Source organism: Rattus rattus, chromosome 6 (genome assembly GCF_011064425.1).
Source record: "Rattus rattus isolate New Zealand chromosome 6, Rrattus_CSIRO_v1, whole genome shotgun sequence".
NCBI classification, from domain to species: domain Eukaryota; kingdom Metazoa; phylum Chordata; class Mammalia; order Rodentia; family Muridae; genus Rattus; species Rattus rattus.
In genome coordinates, this window is record NC_046159.1 from 59,663,668 (window position 1) to 59,680,850 (window position 17,183).

Here is a 17,183-nt window from a genome sequence, read left to right on the forward strand (position 1 = left end):
TCTGTGCTCAGGTAGGCCCTCGAGAAGCTGGGATTGATAGCTGTTCAACACCTCACCCAGTTTGACCTTTAACTTCTTATTCTTTAAAAAAAAAAAAAAAAGCACCAAAAAATTTAGAAAGGTTTTTAGGGTTCCCCAGAAGCCTCTAGAACATGCAAGAAAGGGAGTTTCCTGCTATTTCTCCTTTGGGAGGTTGGCCTAGAGTGTGAATTCTACAAAAATCACAACCTTGATTGTCACTCTAGGACCAACTCTGATCAGTCTTCTGCATTGAGCCCAGCACCCTCAAAAGTGGGCTTACTGAAACCCAGGAGAGGATTCTGAGAGCTGGAGATGGCTGAGGAGCAAGGTTCACCCCAAACATCCCCCCAACATCCAGACACGTGCTATTTCCAGCCCCATTCACTCACTGAGGCCCTGCACCAGTGTGTGCCGCTCTTCAAGGGCGCTTAGCCAATCAAGCACTCAAAGCCCATCTAGGGAGGAGGGTGCTGCCCCTCTCCCCATTCTACAGATAAAAAGACCTGGGTGAGAGAGACATCTGCCCCCACGTGCACAGCAGGGTGACAATGAGAGGAAGCGTAACATGTCTCCCGCCTGCTCTGTCCGGGTCCACTGTCAGTAAGTCCTCAGCAGAGCATCTGTCCTCACTGGCTTTGAGCAAGGAAGCTATTCTCCATCCCAGGTTCCTACAAATGAAACAGAGAACCCAGAAATTCCCAGGAGCTGGTGTTGCCCTCCATGAAAGCTTGATCTGAGAAGACCCTACCAGGGCCACTGGCACTGGAAACCCATGGCAGGGGAACACATACCAATTCAAGCCAGCTCTACCTCAGCTTCCACAGCCTTGGAGTCACCATTTGCAAGCGCTACCTTGGTCTATTCTAAGATATCACTGTGGCCCTTCTGAGGAAGGCTCTGGAAGGCTGACCCCTGTCTCCATTGCTCCGGAAGCTGAGAGTTCACAGTGGGCTCTCCCAGAGTGAACAGGTGCCGATCCACACTGCCCACACACAGTTCTGGTTATCATTAGGGAAACCGAGGCAGACGACTAGCTGACTTTAAAGGAGCAGTATGCACAAAGCCAAGAGAAAGGAAACCTGAGATACTGGCCACATCAACTTTGCCCCTCAGGGAAAACAAGAGAGCCAGACTGATAGACTGATGGATGCCTCCCCAAAGCAGGCGAAGCCAGGGTCTCTGGCAGAGAGAGACCAGGGACCAAGTTGTCCCTGGACTGACCAATCCAAAGGGTCCAAAAGGCCAGAGCCAGTGCAGAAACTAAGGCCTCCCCAGAGCTGTGGACAGAAATGGATTCGATGGGTGTATGATTTCCCATTGCACAGAGGGAAGGGTGACAACAAAGACTGAGCTGTCAGGGACACTAGGAAGGGACAGGAGGAAGGTAGGGTGCTATCCCAGGCCGAACAGCACAGGGAGGTCACACCAGCCACACACAGGGGCCAAGGCAGATGGGAGTTTAACATGTGCAGGCTGGAAAGCCCATGTGTGTGAAGGCGGGACACTGAGGAACCGTCACCTCACCTCCATGGTAGTCCCATTCGGAAAGACATGTGGTGCACTGAATCGAGCCAATCTGACCTCAGGGACAATACAATCAGGCAGGCCAAGCCATGGAGAGACTCTCAGGACCCACACCTCAGACATAAGAACCAGGTCTAATATGACAGTCAGGTGCACAGACTTCCAGACCCCAAGACCAGCTCTGCCTTCCCCACTGGGGCAGGGCAGGAGCCTTGAGTGCTGGCCTCTTCTGTAATGTGGGGGTAATAAGGGACTCTTTTCAGACACTGGGGTTATGCAAGCTGAAGTAGGTCATAGCCTCGCCTCTGTGCCTCCACACAGACAATACCATGCTAATGAGTCACATGACCCCGACCAAGGAGAATCTGAGTGTGGCCACACATGCCACTTCAGGTTTGGGGGTATGTTGCTTTCATTTGAGGTGCTAGAGAACTTAGCCTGGAGCCTCAGGCATGCCGAGGAAATGCTCTCCCACAAAGCTACCCCCAGCCCACTTGAATTTTCAGAAATGAGCTATGTCAAACCTTGGTGAGAAATAGAATGGAGGGGAAATTACATGGTGTGTGTGTGTGTGTGTGTGTGTGTGTGTGTGTGTGTGTGTGTGTGTGTGTCTGTTGGAGGGAGGGGTGTTCAAATCCACCACTGTGACTGCTATTTAGGTGGCAGTGGGCAGAAGGAAGTTAAACTGAAGAGGAGTAGACGAGAGGGTGACTGGGGGACAAAGTGAGCACTGGCTGTGGGGAGGGGAACAGTGTCAGTCTCACCTCTGAGACTCAGAAAGGCAAAGGAAGTCTCTCCCCGCTAGAAGCCAAGCAGTGTAGCACACTGGTGGTAAGGAAAGGGTGGGGTGAGGACAAAGGCCTTCTCAGAAGCCCACTGTAGGTGGCCCCAGATTGGAGGACTGTGCCAGCGGGGCCCTGTCTCGCCCTGCCTCACGGAACGCCTACCCCGGTACGCTGCATCTCTAGGTGGACTCTCAGGAAGGCTCTCCCCCCCAGGTATGTGCAGCTGCAGGGGCCCGAGATGAAGCCAGACTGAAGGTCGTAGCCAAGTCAAGTGCAAACGGAAGGAGCATCATGGGACCTAGAGGAAGCAGCTATGGAAACACCAGCTAGACAGGGAGGGCCTGAGGAAGGAAAGGAAGGTGCGTTTCCGTACCTGCGTTCAGGTTCCTCGGTGTTGGGGCAGAACTCAGTGTAGAAATGCTGGAGCCTCCCTGAAGAAAAGGTTTATGTTCTCAAAGAAACTGACTCAGGAAACAGATCTTTCTCCTGATTTGGCTTTGGCTGCCCAGAAGCCGAGGACCAGATCCACACCTCTTCTTTAAGAATTGTCTGAGTCCCTGTGATGTGAATATTTTCCCTTGATCTTTTCTCTAAAGTTGGATTTTTATTTTGAATTTTCCCATTTTAATATATGCATTTTTAAAATGTATTTTTAGTTAGTTTTTTGAAGACAGAGTGTCACTATATAGCCTTAGAATTCAGTATATATACCTGGTTGCTCTCCAACTCACAGAGAGCTGCCTGTCTCTGCTTCCTGAATGCTGGGATTAAAGGCTCCACTGGCTTAATAATATGTAATCTTTGAAGTTTTAGATCTTCCCTTGTGGAGAGCAAGAACCCCAGTGTCACGTAGGATCTCTGTGTCAAGGAGAGCACTGCGGTCTCTTTTTCTACTCAGCTGAGGACTGCGAAGGATTTGAGGATCCTGAGGATTTGACTCAGTCAGGATCACGTGTCTGCCAGGCACAGGGAGGCCTGTGTTGTTTGTCTCAGTGTGGTAGGAGCTTTCCTGGAAAAGAAGTGCTCTGGTTCAGCTGTAGGGCTCCGGGCTCCTGAGGAGTGGGATTCCCATAGAGAACAGGAATGTGGCCAAGTTGACCAAGCGGGCAGAGCCACTTGTCAGAAGCAAAGGGGAACCACCCTGGCCCCACCCCAGGAGCTGCAGGATTCCTCACTGGGCTCTGCTGTTAGAACTGTAAGGAAGTCACTTACGTGTGGTGACATACACCTGTAACCCCAGCACTTGGGTGGGGAGGCTGGAGGGTCAGGAGTTGAAGGCCAGCCTCAGCTACATTGGGAGTTTAAGGCAAACTTGGGCTGCGCATCTTAAAAAGCGAAGGAGGAGAAGGCAGTGCCAACACGTCTTAACATCACCTGTGAGGCAGACGTCTTCAGGAAGGTGCACAAGTGGGGTCCTGCTCCAGCCCTGCCTTGATGGAAATCACCTTGGAAATGTGGTACACTTTCCTGTGTCAGCGACCCAGGTCGGTCAGGTCACATCTCCAAAACCCCAAAAGCACCAGGAGCCTAAGGTTTCGTCCTTTTCTTACTGTGTGTGTACACCTGTCCGTGTGGGAGCCAGGGGGCACATGAGGTGTTTTCAGTTGCTGTCCACCTAATCATGGGGGGCGGTGAGGGGTAAGGCTGGTGTTCGCTCACATGTGTGTATATGCAAGCGTGTACGCATGTGTGTGCTCATGTGTTTGGCCCATTTCTGATGTCTGTGTCTCCCTGACAGGGTTTCTCCCTGAACATGGCCCTCACTCACCCATTCGCTTGACTGGCTTGCCAGCAACCCTGGGGATTCTCCTTCCTCTGCCTCACTGGCACTGGGATTGTTAACCCTGCCTGAATTTTTTCTGGATTCTGAGAATCTGAACTTAGCTCCTAATACTCGTGTGACAAGCAAGCACTTTACCAACTGAACCATCTCGCGCCCCCTTACAAAGTACTTGACAGGACACAGTGAGGGGATCTTAGACAAGACCAGAGGAGGCCCCTGTGGCATATGGAGGCCCAAGAGAGAGACTGCTTCTGTGTTGCAAGTTCAGTGCCCATCTCCAGAGAGAGAAAACAGATGGAGTCCTTGGCTCTAGGAAGAGACTGGAGTAAAGGGGTCTGCCAGGAGCCTAGCCTCGAGGCCACATGCCACAGCATAAGACCAATTGGTCTTTCCCAAAGCCTCTTGCTGGCCTCCTTGACTCTGCCTGGGCTTGTCTACTGTCTGGGGTCCTTCAGACCAGGCCTCAGATCTTATTGTCTAAGCCTCCCAGAGAATGCTGTCCACTTGGCAGAGCAGACAGTGTCTTCAGAGGCAGGTAGCTACCGAGCTTCCCCCTGGCCCCTTTGTCTCTTGTCCATTTTATTCCTCCTCCCTGGAATCCCAGCATGCCTTGCCACAGACCTTCGCACAGCTGCCTCCCCTACGCCCTCATTTTCTTTGAGTGCCAGTACAAATGTCAACTCACGGGCTTCCTGCCTGCCCATCGCTGTCTATCCGCTGACCCATGCTCTGAGTCACGCTGCCCCCTCTTATCTTCACATGCAGCTTGTATTTTTCTCAAGTGCCCAGGCTGTGCTCAGCAATACCCACCCTCAGAAAGAGACTTTAGGCTCAGCCCTGAGACAGGCAGGCCACAGTCTCCAGCACGTGGCCATGCGACCCAAACAATGAGAGTAAGTGAGGCTTTTACTAAAAACTCATGACTTGCTTGGCATGGTGCACACCTGGGATCCCAGAGCACAGGAGGCTGAGGCAGGAGAGTAACCAAAAGTTTGAAGACAGCTTGGGGGAAAAAAATCTAAAAGCTAATATTTAGTGTGATGCCCTGTGCATGCGTAAAGGAAGATACAGCAGGGGAGAGAACCGAGACTCTGCTGGACCTGAGGCCTTCGGTGCTCTGCCCACAAGGGTTCCACCAGCCCAGCACTGAAGGACACACGGGCCCACCAGAGAGTGGCTGTCCTTTCTCGCCTTACTGTTTTGTCTCCTGAGGCTGCAGCTCTATGCACTGTGGTTTGATTTTGCATAATTCTTTTGAGAAATTGTGTAAGTGGAGTCATTGTGTCCACTTTGTGTCTAGCTTCGTCCACTTAGCATGTGAGCTTTGTCTCTGTCACAGGTGGTTGGGGACACAATCCCTCTCACTGGTCGGAAACAGCAAAGTAGTGGAAGCCACCTAAGTGTCCCCAACTGAAGGACGGGTTAAAGGGTGAGCCTGAAAAACAGAACGTGACATAGGACTTTTGTGAAGGAAGAAGAGTAGAGCAAAGAGGCAAGGGAGGAGGGAAGGAGAGGGAGGGAGAGAGAGGGGGAGGGAGAGAGGGAGGGAGGGAGGGAGGGAGGGAAGGAGGGAAGGAGGAAGAAAAGGAGGGGAGGGAGGAAGGAAGAAGGGCGGAAGGGAGGAGAAGCAGGCAGGTTGACTGGGTGTATTGTGTTCCTATCACCAAAGCAGAAGAATCAGGAGTTAAGGCCAGCCTGGTCTGTACAGTGAGTTGTAGGACCCTATCTAGAAAGAAGGAAAGACTGACAGGCGAACAGACAGACAGACTACCATGTTTGACCTACAGAGGGTGCATGAATACGCCACTCCTCATAAGCTTATTCATTTATTTTACTTATTTTGTATCTTGAGACAAGGTCTCACTCTGATGCCCAGGCTAGCAACAGATTCACAGCTATCATCCTCCTGCCTCAGCCTCCAAATGCTAGGAACTCCTTTTTTTTTTTTTTTCCTAGTTTTCCTGCGATAAGCACATATGGCTCCTACCACTGAAAACCACTAAAAGGAATTTAAACCTCGAAAGAATTAACACAGCAACAAAAAGTAATAATTAGAGGAAAAGATTTGGAATTTGGGGGAAATACTAGGATTTTCCCCCTATGGGTTTATTTTAAAGCCAGTTATGTCTCCTCTACTTGGTAGAAATTTTTTTTCTATCTTCATAAGTTAATTAGAAACAAATGTTTCCAACCAGAGTTACCATGTATCTGAGACTTACTGGCCAAGACCTGTCTGTTGCCTAAAGCAAGCAGCCGGAATTCATGCTTCTCTGTCCCCATGTCCCCATGGATTGAAGGCTGTGGGGTCCTTGGAATCTGAGCAGCATCAATCACAGTAGCCCCTGCTGTCTTAGTTTCCCCAGTTGTGTGTGTGTGTGTGTGTGTGTGTGTGTGTGTGTGTAGGTAAAACATCTCCAGAGGTGTTTCTGTAAGAGTAGAAATATTCTCCAGCCAGCACATCCACTGATGTGATAGGGAATTCCCTCAGGAGCCACCATTGCCAGGACCTCGCCTCCTACAAACACCCTGAATGCTCTTCCAACAGTCCTCCCCACTGGCTGCCAGCCTTTCAGCCTAAACCTGGACCAGCACAGAGTCCCCATCAAACAGCCACCCCCATCAGACAGCCTCCCCATCAGACAGCCACCACCATCAGACAGCCACCACCATCAGACAGCCACCACCATCAGACAGCCACCACCATCAGACAGCCACCACCATCAGACAGCCACCACCATCAGACAGCCACCACCATCAGACAGCCACCACCATCAGACAGCCACCACCATCAGACAGCCTCCCCATCAGACAGCCACTCCCCCCACTACCCAGAAGGTTTCCTTCATCAAATAGCCTCTTTCGTCATCCTGTCTCTCCCAGCAGACTATCTGCCTAAGCAGATGGCCTCCATCAGACCTTGTCTAGCCTCCTATCCTGAGCGTCTGGACTACACAGTGGAATGGGACAGCAGTGAAGAGGAGCTGATGCTGCTCCTGCCCCTGTTTGCTTCAGTGGAGCAGGCAGCAGAGCCTTGATGGGCTCTTATCTATTGTGCCAAACGCCAGTGCCGTCTGGAAGATAAAGACACTTTCCTTCCCCTCCTGAATAAACTGGAGGCTGAGGGCAGGACCTTTGTCCCCACCCCCATCTCGGTGTTCCAGGTCCCTTCTTCATCCCCCTCCCCACCCCACACATCTTACCACTTCCTGGGTCACTTACCGCTGACATCTGCACTTATGTACCAGTTTTGTTTTTATTTATGCCAAAAAAAATTTCAATTTACCATATCCATTTTGTTTGAATATCGTCTACCTCCCTGGCCACCTGGAACATCCTCACAGGACCCAGGAGGTCCTCTACACCAGCTTCTGCCCTTCTCCAGTCACCTCTCAGTTGGTGGCAACTCTAAGGAGCCTCAGGTAAGCAGTGTGGCCCTAGCTGGTCCCCAACCCTCACACAAAGGTGGGGAGCACATGGAGCCTCACCAAGGCTTGTGTTTCCCCCCTGACCTAACTCCCCGAGGGCAGATTAAGTGAGTGACAGGTACAGTGGTCCCCTCGCAATCTGGCTGCTTGGCATCAGTGATTTGCTGGCTTCTGCCATCTCTGTCAACTACCTCAGGGTCTTTTTGGTGGCAGAGGACCAGACAGGCCAGGCCAGGCCAGGCCACTCTCTGGAGTACCGAGGCCAGCCACTCCCTGAGTACCCACTGGGGAAGAGAAGCACTTGTGCCCTTTGGTCTGGCTCCAGTTGTCTCAGAGTCCTCTGATAAGGGACCTCCGTGGGCTGGCCCTGAAGCAAGCCCTGCGCACGTGAGGCCAAGCTCCTGTCTTGTGACTGCGTTCAGAGTCTGTCACCCCACCTCAGGTTTGCTGCCAAGGGCAACCCATGCCCTGAGGCACCGAGGAAGTGAAATTAATTGCTTCTGGGTTGGTTTTTTTCACAGACCAGGGATGAGCAATCTAGAAACTCCTGTCAGTGTTTCAGAACTGAGCAACCTGGAACCTGGTTCCTCCCTGTAAGCAAACGGATCTACAAAGACGGAAACAAAAGAGTTAGAAAGACAGACCGGTGCTGGAACTTACAACACTGGGTCAGTGGAAACCCACAGTTCTGATGCATACGGAAAGAAGTTTAGAACTATACCTACACCATGGGAGGTGCTAGAACAGGGGCTCACTGCTCAGAACCACTTGCTGCTCTTGCAAAGGACCCAGGTTTGGTTCCCAGCACTTGTGACACATGACTTTTAACCAATGTAGCTCCGATACCCTCTTCTGCCTTCCTTATGCATGGGAACATACACATATGATCACATGCCCACATAAAGACCCAAATACACACAGTTAATTTTTTTCCTCATTATTTAGTCACTTTACATCCTGATCACAGACCCCACTCCCTCCTCCCCTCCCAGTCCCACCTTTACAATTCCCTCCCCCATTAACCCCTCTCTTTCTCCTCAAAGAAGGGGGTCCCCTGGGCTACCACCTCACACTGGGACATCCAGTTCCAGCAGGACTAATCACATCCTCTCCTGCTGCCCAATGAAGCAGTCCAGTTAGGGGAAGGGGATCCAATGGCAGGCAACAGAATCAGAGACGGACCCCATTCCAATTGTTACGGGACCCACATGGAGGCCAAGGTGCAGAAACCACAGCCAAACATCAGGTGCAGCTTGGAGAGTCTTGTGGAAGATTGGGGGATAGAAGTGAACAAGCTGGAGGCATCAAGGACACCACAGAAGATCCACAGAGTCAACTGACCTGGGCCCATGGGGCTCAAAGCCAAAACCAAAGAGCATGCAGGGCTGGACCTAGGCCCCCTTACACTTTTGGAGCAGATGCTGTTTTTGGTTTTTGAGTGTTTCTCTATGTAGCCCTGGCTGTCCTGGAACTCACTCTGTAGAGCAGGCTGCCCTTGAACTCCGAGATCTACCTGCCTCTGCCTCCTGAGGGCTGGGATTAAAGGTGTGCCTGGCTAATAATAATTTTTAATTCATAAATATGCCATGTTGTAGGTTGATGTCATTATGCAGGTGAAGGCAGGCATGGAATAGAACAAGACCTGTCATTGGATGAGAAGGGAGATAGGCGGGAGAAAAGTTTCAGAGAGGCTGAGGAGGCAGGAGCGAGGGGGAGAGAGGCAGCCAAGAGAACATGGCGGCAGACGTTAAGATTCCTCTCTGCACATTTACAGGTTGTTATGACTGTTCTTAAGGGATGGATGGGTACAGGATTTTGTGTTGTCTAGATGGGTAAATTATATCTTATCTGGGGGGTCAGTTTATATTCTTATCAACTGGTTGTAAGTTTATTGTGTGGATTTATTGCGGATTGAGAATTTAACATGTAAATTTGATCGTTGGCTTACAGTTTGTTGAGTCTTGATTTTTATCGGATGGCTGGAACCAGAGAGTTCGCGGCTAGCAGAGACCGGCCGGCAGGGAGAGATACTATTCTGAGATAAATTAGCGCTAGTTCCCATGGCCCGCCGGAGCCAGAACTAGCGAGAAAGTGTGACCGCCAGGGTACGCTCGGGAACCGTTCCACCGCTTTTTTATTTTTACTGCAACACGATGTGAATTAGGTATTTTTCTTTGGCTTTGACCACTGAGAAGACCTAGGTAGTTAGTGTGGAAGACAAAAAGTAACTGACCCTAGATTCTGGCTTTTGTCCTGAAAGATAAAGACTCTGGTTTTCCTTTTAATTTTTTTTTTTTTCCCGGAGCTGAGGACCGAACCCAGGGCCTTGTGCTTGCTAGGCAAGCGCTCAACCACTGAGCTAAATCCCCAATCCCTGGTTTTCCTTTTGAAGCAGCGTCTCATATGTCAAAGGCTGGCCTTGAACTCACTAACTAGCAGAGGATGATCTTGAACTTCTGACCCTCCTACCTCTACCTACTAAGTGCTAGGATTAGAGACTTACTCTGCCTGGTCCTCCGTTAGGCAGTGCTGGGGACTGAACCCAGAGCTTTGTGCGTGCTGGGCAAATTCTCTACCGTCTGAGCCACATCTCCAGGACCTTTCTTTTCCTTATTGTTTATGTATATATTCTTTTTATACTTTTTGAAGCTCTCAGGCAATTTTATTAATGTTTAAAAATCACTCCAAAGCAGGCAAAATGGTGCGTCTCAGCAGCTGGCCCGAGGGGAGAGAAGGAAAGGCTGCACTTTTGGAGTTAAGCTGTCATGGAGGTCATGCTAAGGAAAGCATGCTCTGACCAGTTAGGCTCTGCCCAGCATCTGGAAGAAAACGACCGAAGGGGAGGAGCCGGGGACAACAGCAAATGTGTGTAACTAGCACTAGGCGAGGTGGGCGAGGCCCCACACAGACGCTCATGGTAACTCTGGGACAACAACGGCCCGCTTTTCTGTTAAGAAAAAGTCTTGCTGTGTAGTCCCGGCTGGCCTCAAACTCAGAGACATCCTCCTGTCCCCGCCTCACCAGGTAGGATTATAGGTGTGTTACCACCACCCAAGAGGGTTCCAATTGCAATTGGAAGATGTCCCAAGAAGACAGAGGTCAGTTTGGAGAGAACTGACAGCCAAATTTGAAACAACCGGGACATTAAAATCAACAGTGATACCCCTAAGGCTAAGTCCAGCTCAGACAAGTGCAGCTGAGCAATAGCAATGAGTGAATCTGTCAGTGAGGAAACCCAGCGCCATCGAGGAAAGGAACTGGAAAACCCCACTGGGACGTCCTCACAGAAAGAGTGGCTCCACTTGCAGGATCGTCAAGCTGCAGTATCTACAGAGAAGCATTTACAGAGCCTCGGGTGGTCTTTATAGGGTACTGACTCATTACAGGGAAAAGTAGTCATCCGAGGGTGGAGAAACTTGGCTGACAGTACCCTGAGCAAGCAAACGAGGCAGCATCCTCAGCCCTCGGACAAGTGAGCATCTACGTCCCTGACGTGACGCCTGAAGGCACACCATCTCTCCTGGGTGTTCCCGCCAAACTCAGAACAATGAGAAAACGGTAGACTTAGCCAAGGTGAAGGCCATTCTTCAAAGGAGCCAGCCAGGGATCCTCAGACATTTCAAAGTCATGAAAACAGAGGTGACCCGAGCAAGCGATACGTTATCACCAGTGCAAAGATACGGTTATGACCTCCAAGAGAATGGTGAGGGAGGAGTGGGGAACACAGGTTCAGGTTGCCACAAAGTCCCTGTTTCGGTGTGGAAGCAGTTTCGTGAAGGTTTCTTAGTAACAGAACAAGGAAAATCATAGATCAAGAGCCTTCACATACACTGGCGGAAACCTCCGGCAGAGCAGAGGAATCGCAGCGATCGGCCTCTGATGCTGTCTGATGAAACTCTTAGCCCTTGGATTGGCAGGAAACTGGGTAAGTTAATCCATTCCAAAAGCTGTTTATCCGTTAGTCAGAGGATTTCTGTCTGACAGGGGAGAGACGAAATGGCTATTTAGTAGGCAAAACCTAGCCCAAGATAAATCTTAATTAGGCTCTGATCCTACAACATTCCAACCACCCCGAGTCACTGAAGTTGTGAGCAGTCAGTTGGCCTTTGCGGACATGGCTTCTTTTCAGGAATTCCCATTCACAAGATGAAAGGCGACCTGAAGGCTAGAGTTGCAGAGCGCTTGACTAGACGCCAAAGCTCTCAGTTTGATCCTCAGAACTGCATAAATCATACGTGGGGTGGGGTGAGGGGTAGAGGCAGGAGGACCGGAAGTTCTTGGTCTCCTTTGTGGACAGCTAGTCCAGCTAATGGACTCTGGGTTCAGTGAGAGACTCTGTGTCAAAAAATAACGTGGAGTTGATGAGATGGCTGAGCAGGTGAAGGCGCTTGCCACCAGGCTTGATGACCTAAGTTCAATTCCCAGAACCCACATGGTGGAAGCATTAACTCTGGCCACCACATGTGTGTGTACCACACACACAAACACAACATTTACTGATTTTGGTTAACTGTTATGCTTATATGGGAGAAAGTCTTTTTAAAATAAACAGGTAACAGTATTTCTGATCTGCAGTTTTCCGATGGTTCCTGTATGTGTGGGAGAATCATAAAGTTAATTCTAACTATTAACATGAGTAACAATGTGAACTTGTTTTATTGCAGCTTTTCTGTTGGCCTGAAATTATTTCAAAAGTTCTACAATACATTAAACATACACTAAATAAAAGCACTCAGCATGATCTCTGAAGTGTTGTGCTCTGACCGGCCTGGGTGTGAATAGGACCCGAGAGTCTGTGTTAGCCAAGATGCCAGGTAAGCCTGATATATGTACCTGCTGTGACTGACACACGGGCACACAATGCGCCGGTGGAATTTGTCCAGGCAGCTGCACACTGAAAGCAGGTGAGCCTCTTGTCAGTCTTCCCATGAGAGTCTGCTGTGCCAGCAAGATTCAAGCTTCTCCTCATCCCAGCACCTCCGATAGCCTCCAAATCTTAGCCTTCCCCTTCCTTCCACACTCCTTCCTACCCTGGAGCCAGTCGTGTCCAGGCCTGGACACTACCTGTAAATGAAGTGCAAATGCACCTCCCAGGGTTATGGCCAAAGCCACTGGCTTTTCTCCTTGCTTTGGACACATGGGTCCCGATCCCTGGAGAGCAGCCCTGGAGTTTTGCCCATGAAAATAAATTGGTTTTCTTGTAGGCTTCTGAGGCACTGTCTCATGCAGCCCAGGTTGAGCTCCAGATTTTGTAGCAAGGCTGGCCTTGAACTCCTTATTCTCCTGGCTCCAATTTCGGCTTGCTGTGGTTAGAGGTGGGTATCACCACACTCAGCTTATGGGATACTGGCGATTGGGCCCAGGGCCTCCTCCTGCATGTTAGGCAAACCTCTATAGCAGAGCCACAGCCTCTGCCATCAACCACATTTACTCAGTCCCACGCCTACGGAACATCTGCCTTAGTCCACGGGGGCCTCCTGCACCACGTGGGTGCTACCTTGATGTAGCTGTACTAAAGGCCCTTCCTGGGGAGGAGAAATGAGGAGGAGGTCTCCATTCCTATAGGAGAGGCACCTTGTTGACAGTTGCCAGCCCAGGTCTTCCTTACTCAAGGCCAAGGTATAGTGTCACACATTGTAGGGACACCCACAGGAATTTACCCAGCACAGGGCTCAACCCCTTTCTGGGTAAGAGAAGGGCAGGGACATTTTGAGTTAGCGTCCTAGAATTCTGGCCTGGCTACTCAATTCCTAGGTCCACTTCTCACCTCCACCCACTCTTCACCCACCCTCCTTTGACCTAGAAAGAAGCTAGTAGGATCTGAAGGACCTAGAGAAAATTAGGTCACAGGGAGGTGCCACTGGGCTTATACCCTAGGGAGAGGGCTAGACCCAGGGCAACACCAGCATTCTTCAGACCTCCAAAGAGATGAGGGGACAGGGTCTAGGTCCCCAGTGAGACCAGCCTCTGTTGTCCAGGCTTCCTGTCCTACTCAGCCATGCCCTGGGGCTAATTCCAGTTAATTCTGGGCTTGGTTGCCCAGAGTCAGGCTTTAGTGAGCCCTAGGAATTAGATCCTTAGTTAGGTTGGTACCAGGGAAGAGAGGCCAAGGAGAATGTCACTGCTGTTACGGTTGGTTCCCAAGTCCTCAGGCTTCTCAGGAAGAGGGGTGAGCCAGGTTTCCTACCTCCTACTCAGAGAGCCACAGGTGATGGAGCCGTCAGCCACTCCTTGGGCCTGGAGGACGGAGCCTGGCAGGGACACACAAGCCAGGTGTGCAGTACGGGCGTGTTTGTCCAAGTACTCAGGAGACTCAGGCAGGATCACAAATTTAATGCCCATTGGAGCTGTGGAATGAGTTCAAGGCCAGCCTAAGCAATTTAATGAGCCACTATATCGGAATCTAAGAACTTAAAAGGGAAGCGGGAGGCACAGGGCAGTAGTAGAACAGTTGTCTAGCATTGTGTGAGGCCCTAGGTTCAATTCCCAATATCGCCAAGTGAAAGAGAGGCTGCCCCAAACTCTGCCCCCAATTCCCTGCAGCCAACAGACCCTTTGCACGACTCAACTTCTGGCCTCGTGCCATCTTCCTGGGCTCCGCTTGGAAGGCACGGGCCTCATAATTCAGGATACATCTGCTCCTCTCTGGAGTTTTCAATCCACTCCCCTAAGCCTGAAGAGTTTTCAGATTCTCAGAGGAGCCAGGAAGTTGGCAGAACACCCAAGCTGGACAAGAGATGAAAGCCATCCCAGGCTTAGGAATGCCCTCCCCTCCCTCTCTTCCCCTCCCCCAAATGAGCTACCCCATGGCCAAGCTGCCCCTAGCTGCCAGAGCTCCAGACCTTCCCAGGGTCCCCCCACAGGCCCACGCCTGCCTTCTGGCCCTATTTCTACCTCTAAGCCAGGTTCCTGGGTACCAGTAAGAGCCTGCTTGTTTGGCAGAAACTTCTTGGTTCCCAAGCCAAACACCTCACAAAATAGCCTTGGTCACTTTGAGCATAAGGGACAATCTGTATGCTAACATATTGTAGATTAAATCGGAGGACTCAGAAGTGGTTAGAAAGGGATGAGAGGAACTAGAAGTTCAGATGTCTGAGGTGAGTCCACCTTTGAAAACGCAAGACCCCATTGACCTGCCTGCTTTGTTTGCCTCCCAGGCCACCCATGCAAAAAATGCTGTTTCCCTGTCCCCTCCATCTCTGTCACGACCATTGAGCACATGACATCTTTTTCCATGAACAGATCTTTATTGGTGTTTTGAAATAATTGAATCATTGACACAGGCTCCGTGAGATTCAAGGCAAGTGACAGGCGGGAGCATCCTTGTGCAGGTGGGAGGACTCGGTGGGAGGACTCCAGAGCAGCTGCCAGTCTCCTCCAAGGATCTGCATCGTGAGGGGCTTAGCCAGGATCCAGGCTCAGCTCAGCAGGCTTGGGGATGTGAAAGTGACTGGGGGCATCTAAAAAGGTCCCCAGCTCTCTCTCAAGATAGATATTCCCAACCTCCTTAGAAGCTTCTGCCAGCCTTAGAAGTCTTTGAAGACTCTGGGGGCACTGCTTTAGGCCACCAAGCTGGCTTCCCTCCCCAGACAGAGGCAAGGCAAGTCCCCTGTAGAAGGAGGGAAACTGAGAACAAGTGTAAAGACTGGCAAGGCCCCACAAAACCCCAACATCTGCTTCCCCCAACACAAGGTCTCCCTACCAATGCTGGGAACAAGGAAGGGGGTTTCTTAGTGGGAGGCCTCTGGGGCAGGAGACTCCTCCTCAATGAGCTCCAGGTCAAACTCATCCTCCAAGGAGCCCCCGACAGGAAGCAGGCGGAACTTCTTCCCCTTCAGGGTGCAGGTGCGGTGTTCGAAGTCCAGCACGGCATTGTGGTCCTGCAGCACGTCGGTACCAATAATGGCCTCCTCTGCACTTGCGTTGGCCACCAGAAAGTGGGCCTCCAACTTCAGCTTGCCCAAGACCACTTCTGTGTCCCACACACCCAAGATCTTCATCTCTGCCCCGTTGGCCACTTTGACCACATTGTCAAAGGGACGAAGGGTATCCAGGTCAGCGTCAGTGACCTCCTCCCATAAGGCTGGGTGAACCACAGACACCTGAGCCCCAGAGTCCACCAGGAACCTCACAGGCACGTGACCGATCTTCCCTTTAAGGTAGTAGCCCTTACCCATGCTGTTGGCAAACACAATCTCTTTGGGCTTATTGTGGGCTGCCCCAAGGCCCTCGAAGGACTTCAGGAGGGCTTCCTTCACAGTACTGTAATCGCCCTGGGCCTGAGAATCGAGTCCGTTGTAGACATCCAGGGCATCTCCCCTGAGGGACTCTTTCAGGAACCTCAGTTTGGTGGCATGGTCCCAGTGGTTGAGGTCATCGATGACTTCAAAGCGGTTCAGCCAAAGACTGGGAGCTACGTTAGTACCATCGAAAGGCTCTGGGACGAAGGCATGCTCCCTGCGTCCTTCCCTGCTTCTGGACCCACTGGCGGCCATCCTTCTGCTCACCTCTGGAAGTTCAGCAGTGACACAAGCCAAGTACAGAAACGCACAGAAGAGTGTGGGCGCAATCACGCTGGAGAGCGAGGGCTTTGTCGGCTGGGCCGTGTTCTTGCCCGGCCTGGACAAGTTGAAGGCAGCAGACACAATGTGTCTTGGCTGGCTGCTGGGCACAGAGGCAGAGGCAGGCTGTCTGTGTTCTGCTTGTTCTGCACGGCCTTTTTGATGCCCAGCCTGGGCCCCCAGGGCTCCTCATTCTCCTTTGTTCTAGAAGCTCCACCCCTCGCCCCGCCCTCCTGCCAGCATCTTGCCTGACTAGCACGATCAGTGCCTCACCCTCAGTATCCATCCACGGGACACCTGCCAGCCCACCTAGTGAGAAAGGCAGTCTCAGTCAGGGGATGGGGCCCTGGGACCCTCCCCAGCCACATCCCAGAATAACCCAGATGAGAATACAGGTGTGATGACATTCAGATGTTTATCATTAGTCAGAGGAAATCAGAAGCAGGTCTCTACCTGCTTCAGAAGAGGGGACCCCTTTGGCCTCACCCCATCACTGCTTGGGGCAAAGAGAAGGCATCTGCAGTCACTCATCTTTCACAGGGTGCACTGATAAGGTGACTCATATGTTCTAAATTAAGTGCGGATCCTGTAAGGTCCCTAGAGAAGAGAACACAGAGGGTTCCAGAGTCAAGAAAGCATTAAAATCTATCTGTCTCTATTACCTGTCCGTGGTCTACCTTCCTTCCCACCTAGCTATCTCTGTCTACCTGTCTGTCTCGATCGCCTATCCATCACGTATCTACCTATCATCTGTTATGTATCCCCTATCTGTATCTGTCTCCAACTTCTATCAAACATTTATCAACCTATATATGTATCAATTATCTATTTACCTGTCTCTAAGATCTGTCAATCATCTATTATCTGTCAATCATCTATCATCTGCCTATCATCTATCTATCACTCATCTACCTATCTATATCTATCTATCTGTCTATCTATGATCCATCTGCCCATCTGTAATGTCTACCCTCTAGCTCTTTATTTTGTTTTTTGAGACAAGGTCTTCCTGTGTAGCCCTGGCTAGCCTTGAACTCACAGCTATTCTGCCTCAGCCTCCCGAGTGCTGAGATCACAGAAGCGC

General features: G+C 50.9%; 1 protein-coding gene across 1 annotated transcript; it reads right to left on the reverse strand.

The window, feature by feature from the left end:
- Positions 1–14,765: 14,765 nt before the first annotated feature.
- Asprv1 (aspartic peptidase retroviral like 1) lies at positions 14,766–16,292 on the reverse strand. The gene is given in 2 exon segments (XM_032905091.1): positions 14,766–16,192; positions 16,194–16,292. Coding segments are annotated over 2 exon segments (1,023 nt in total). The 3' UTR covers positions 14,766–15,268.
- Between the last annotated feature and the right edge of the window lie 891 nt (positions 16,293–17,183).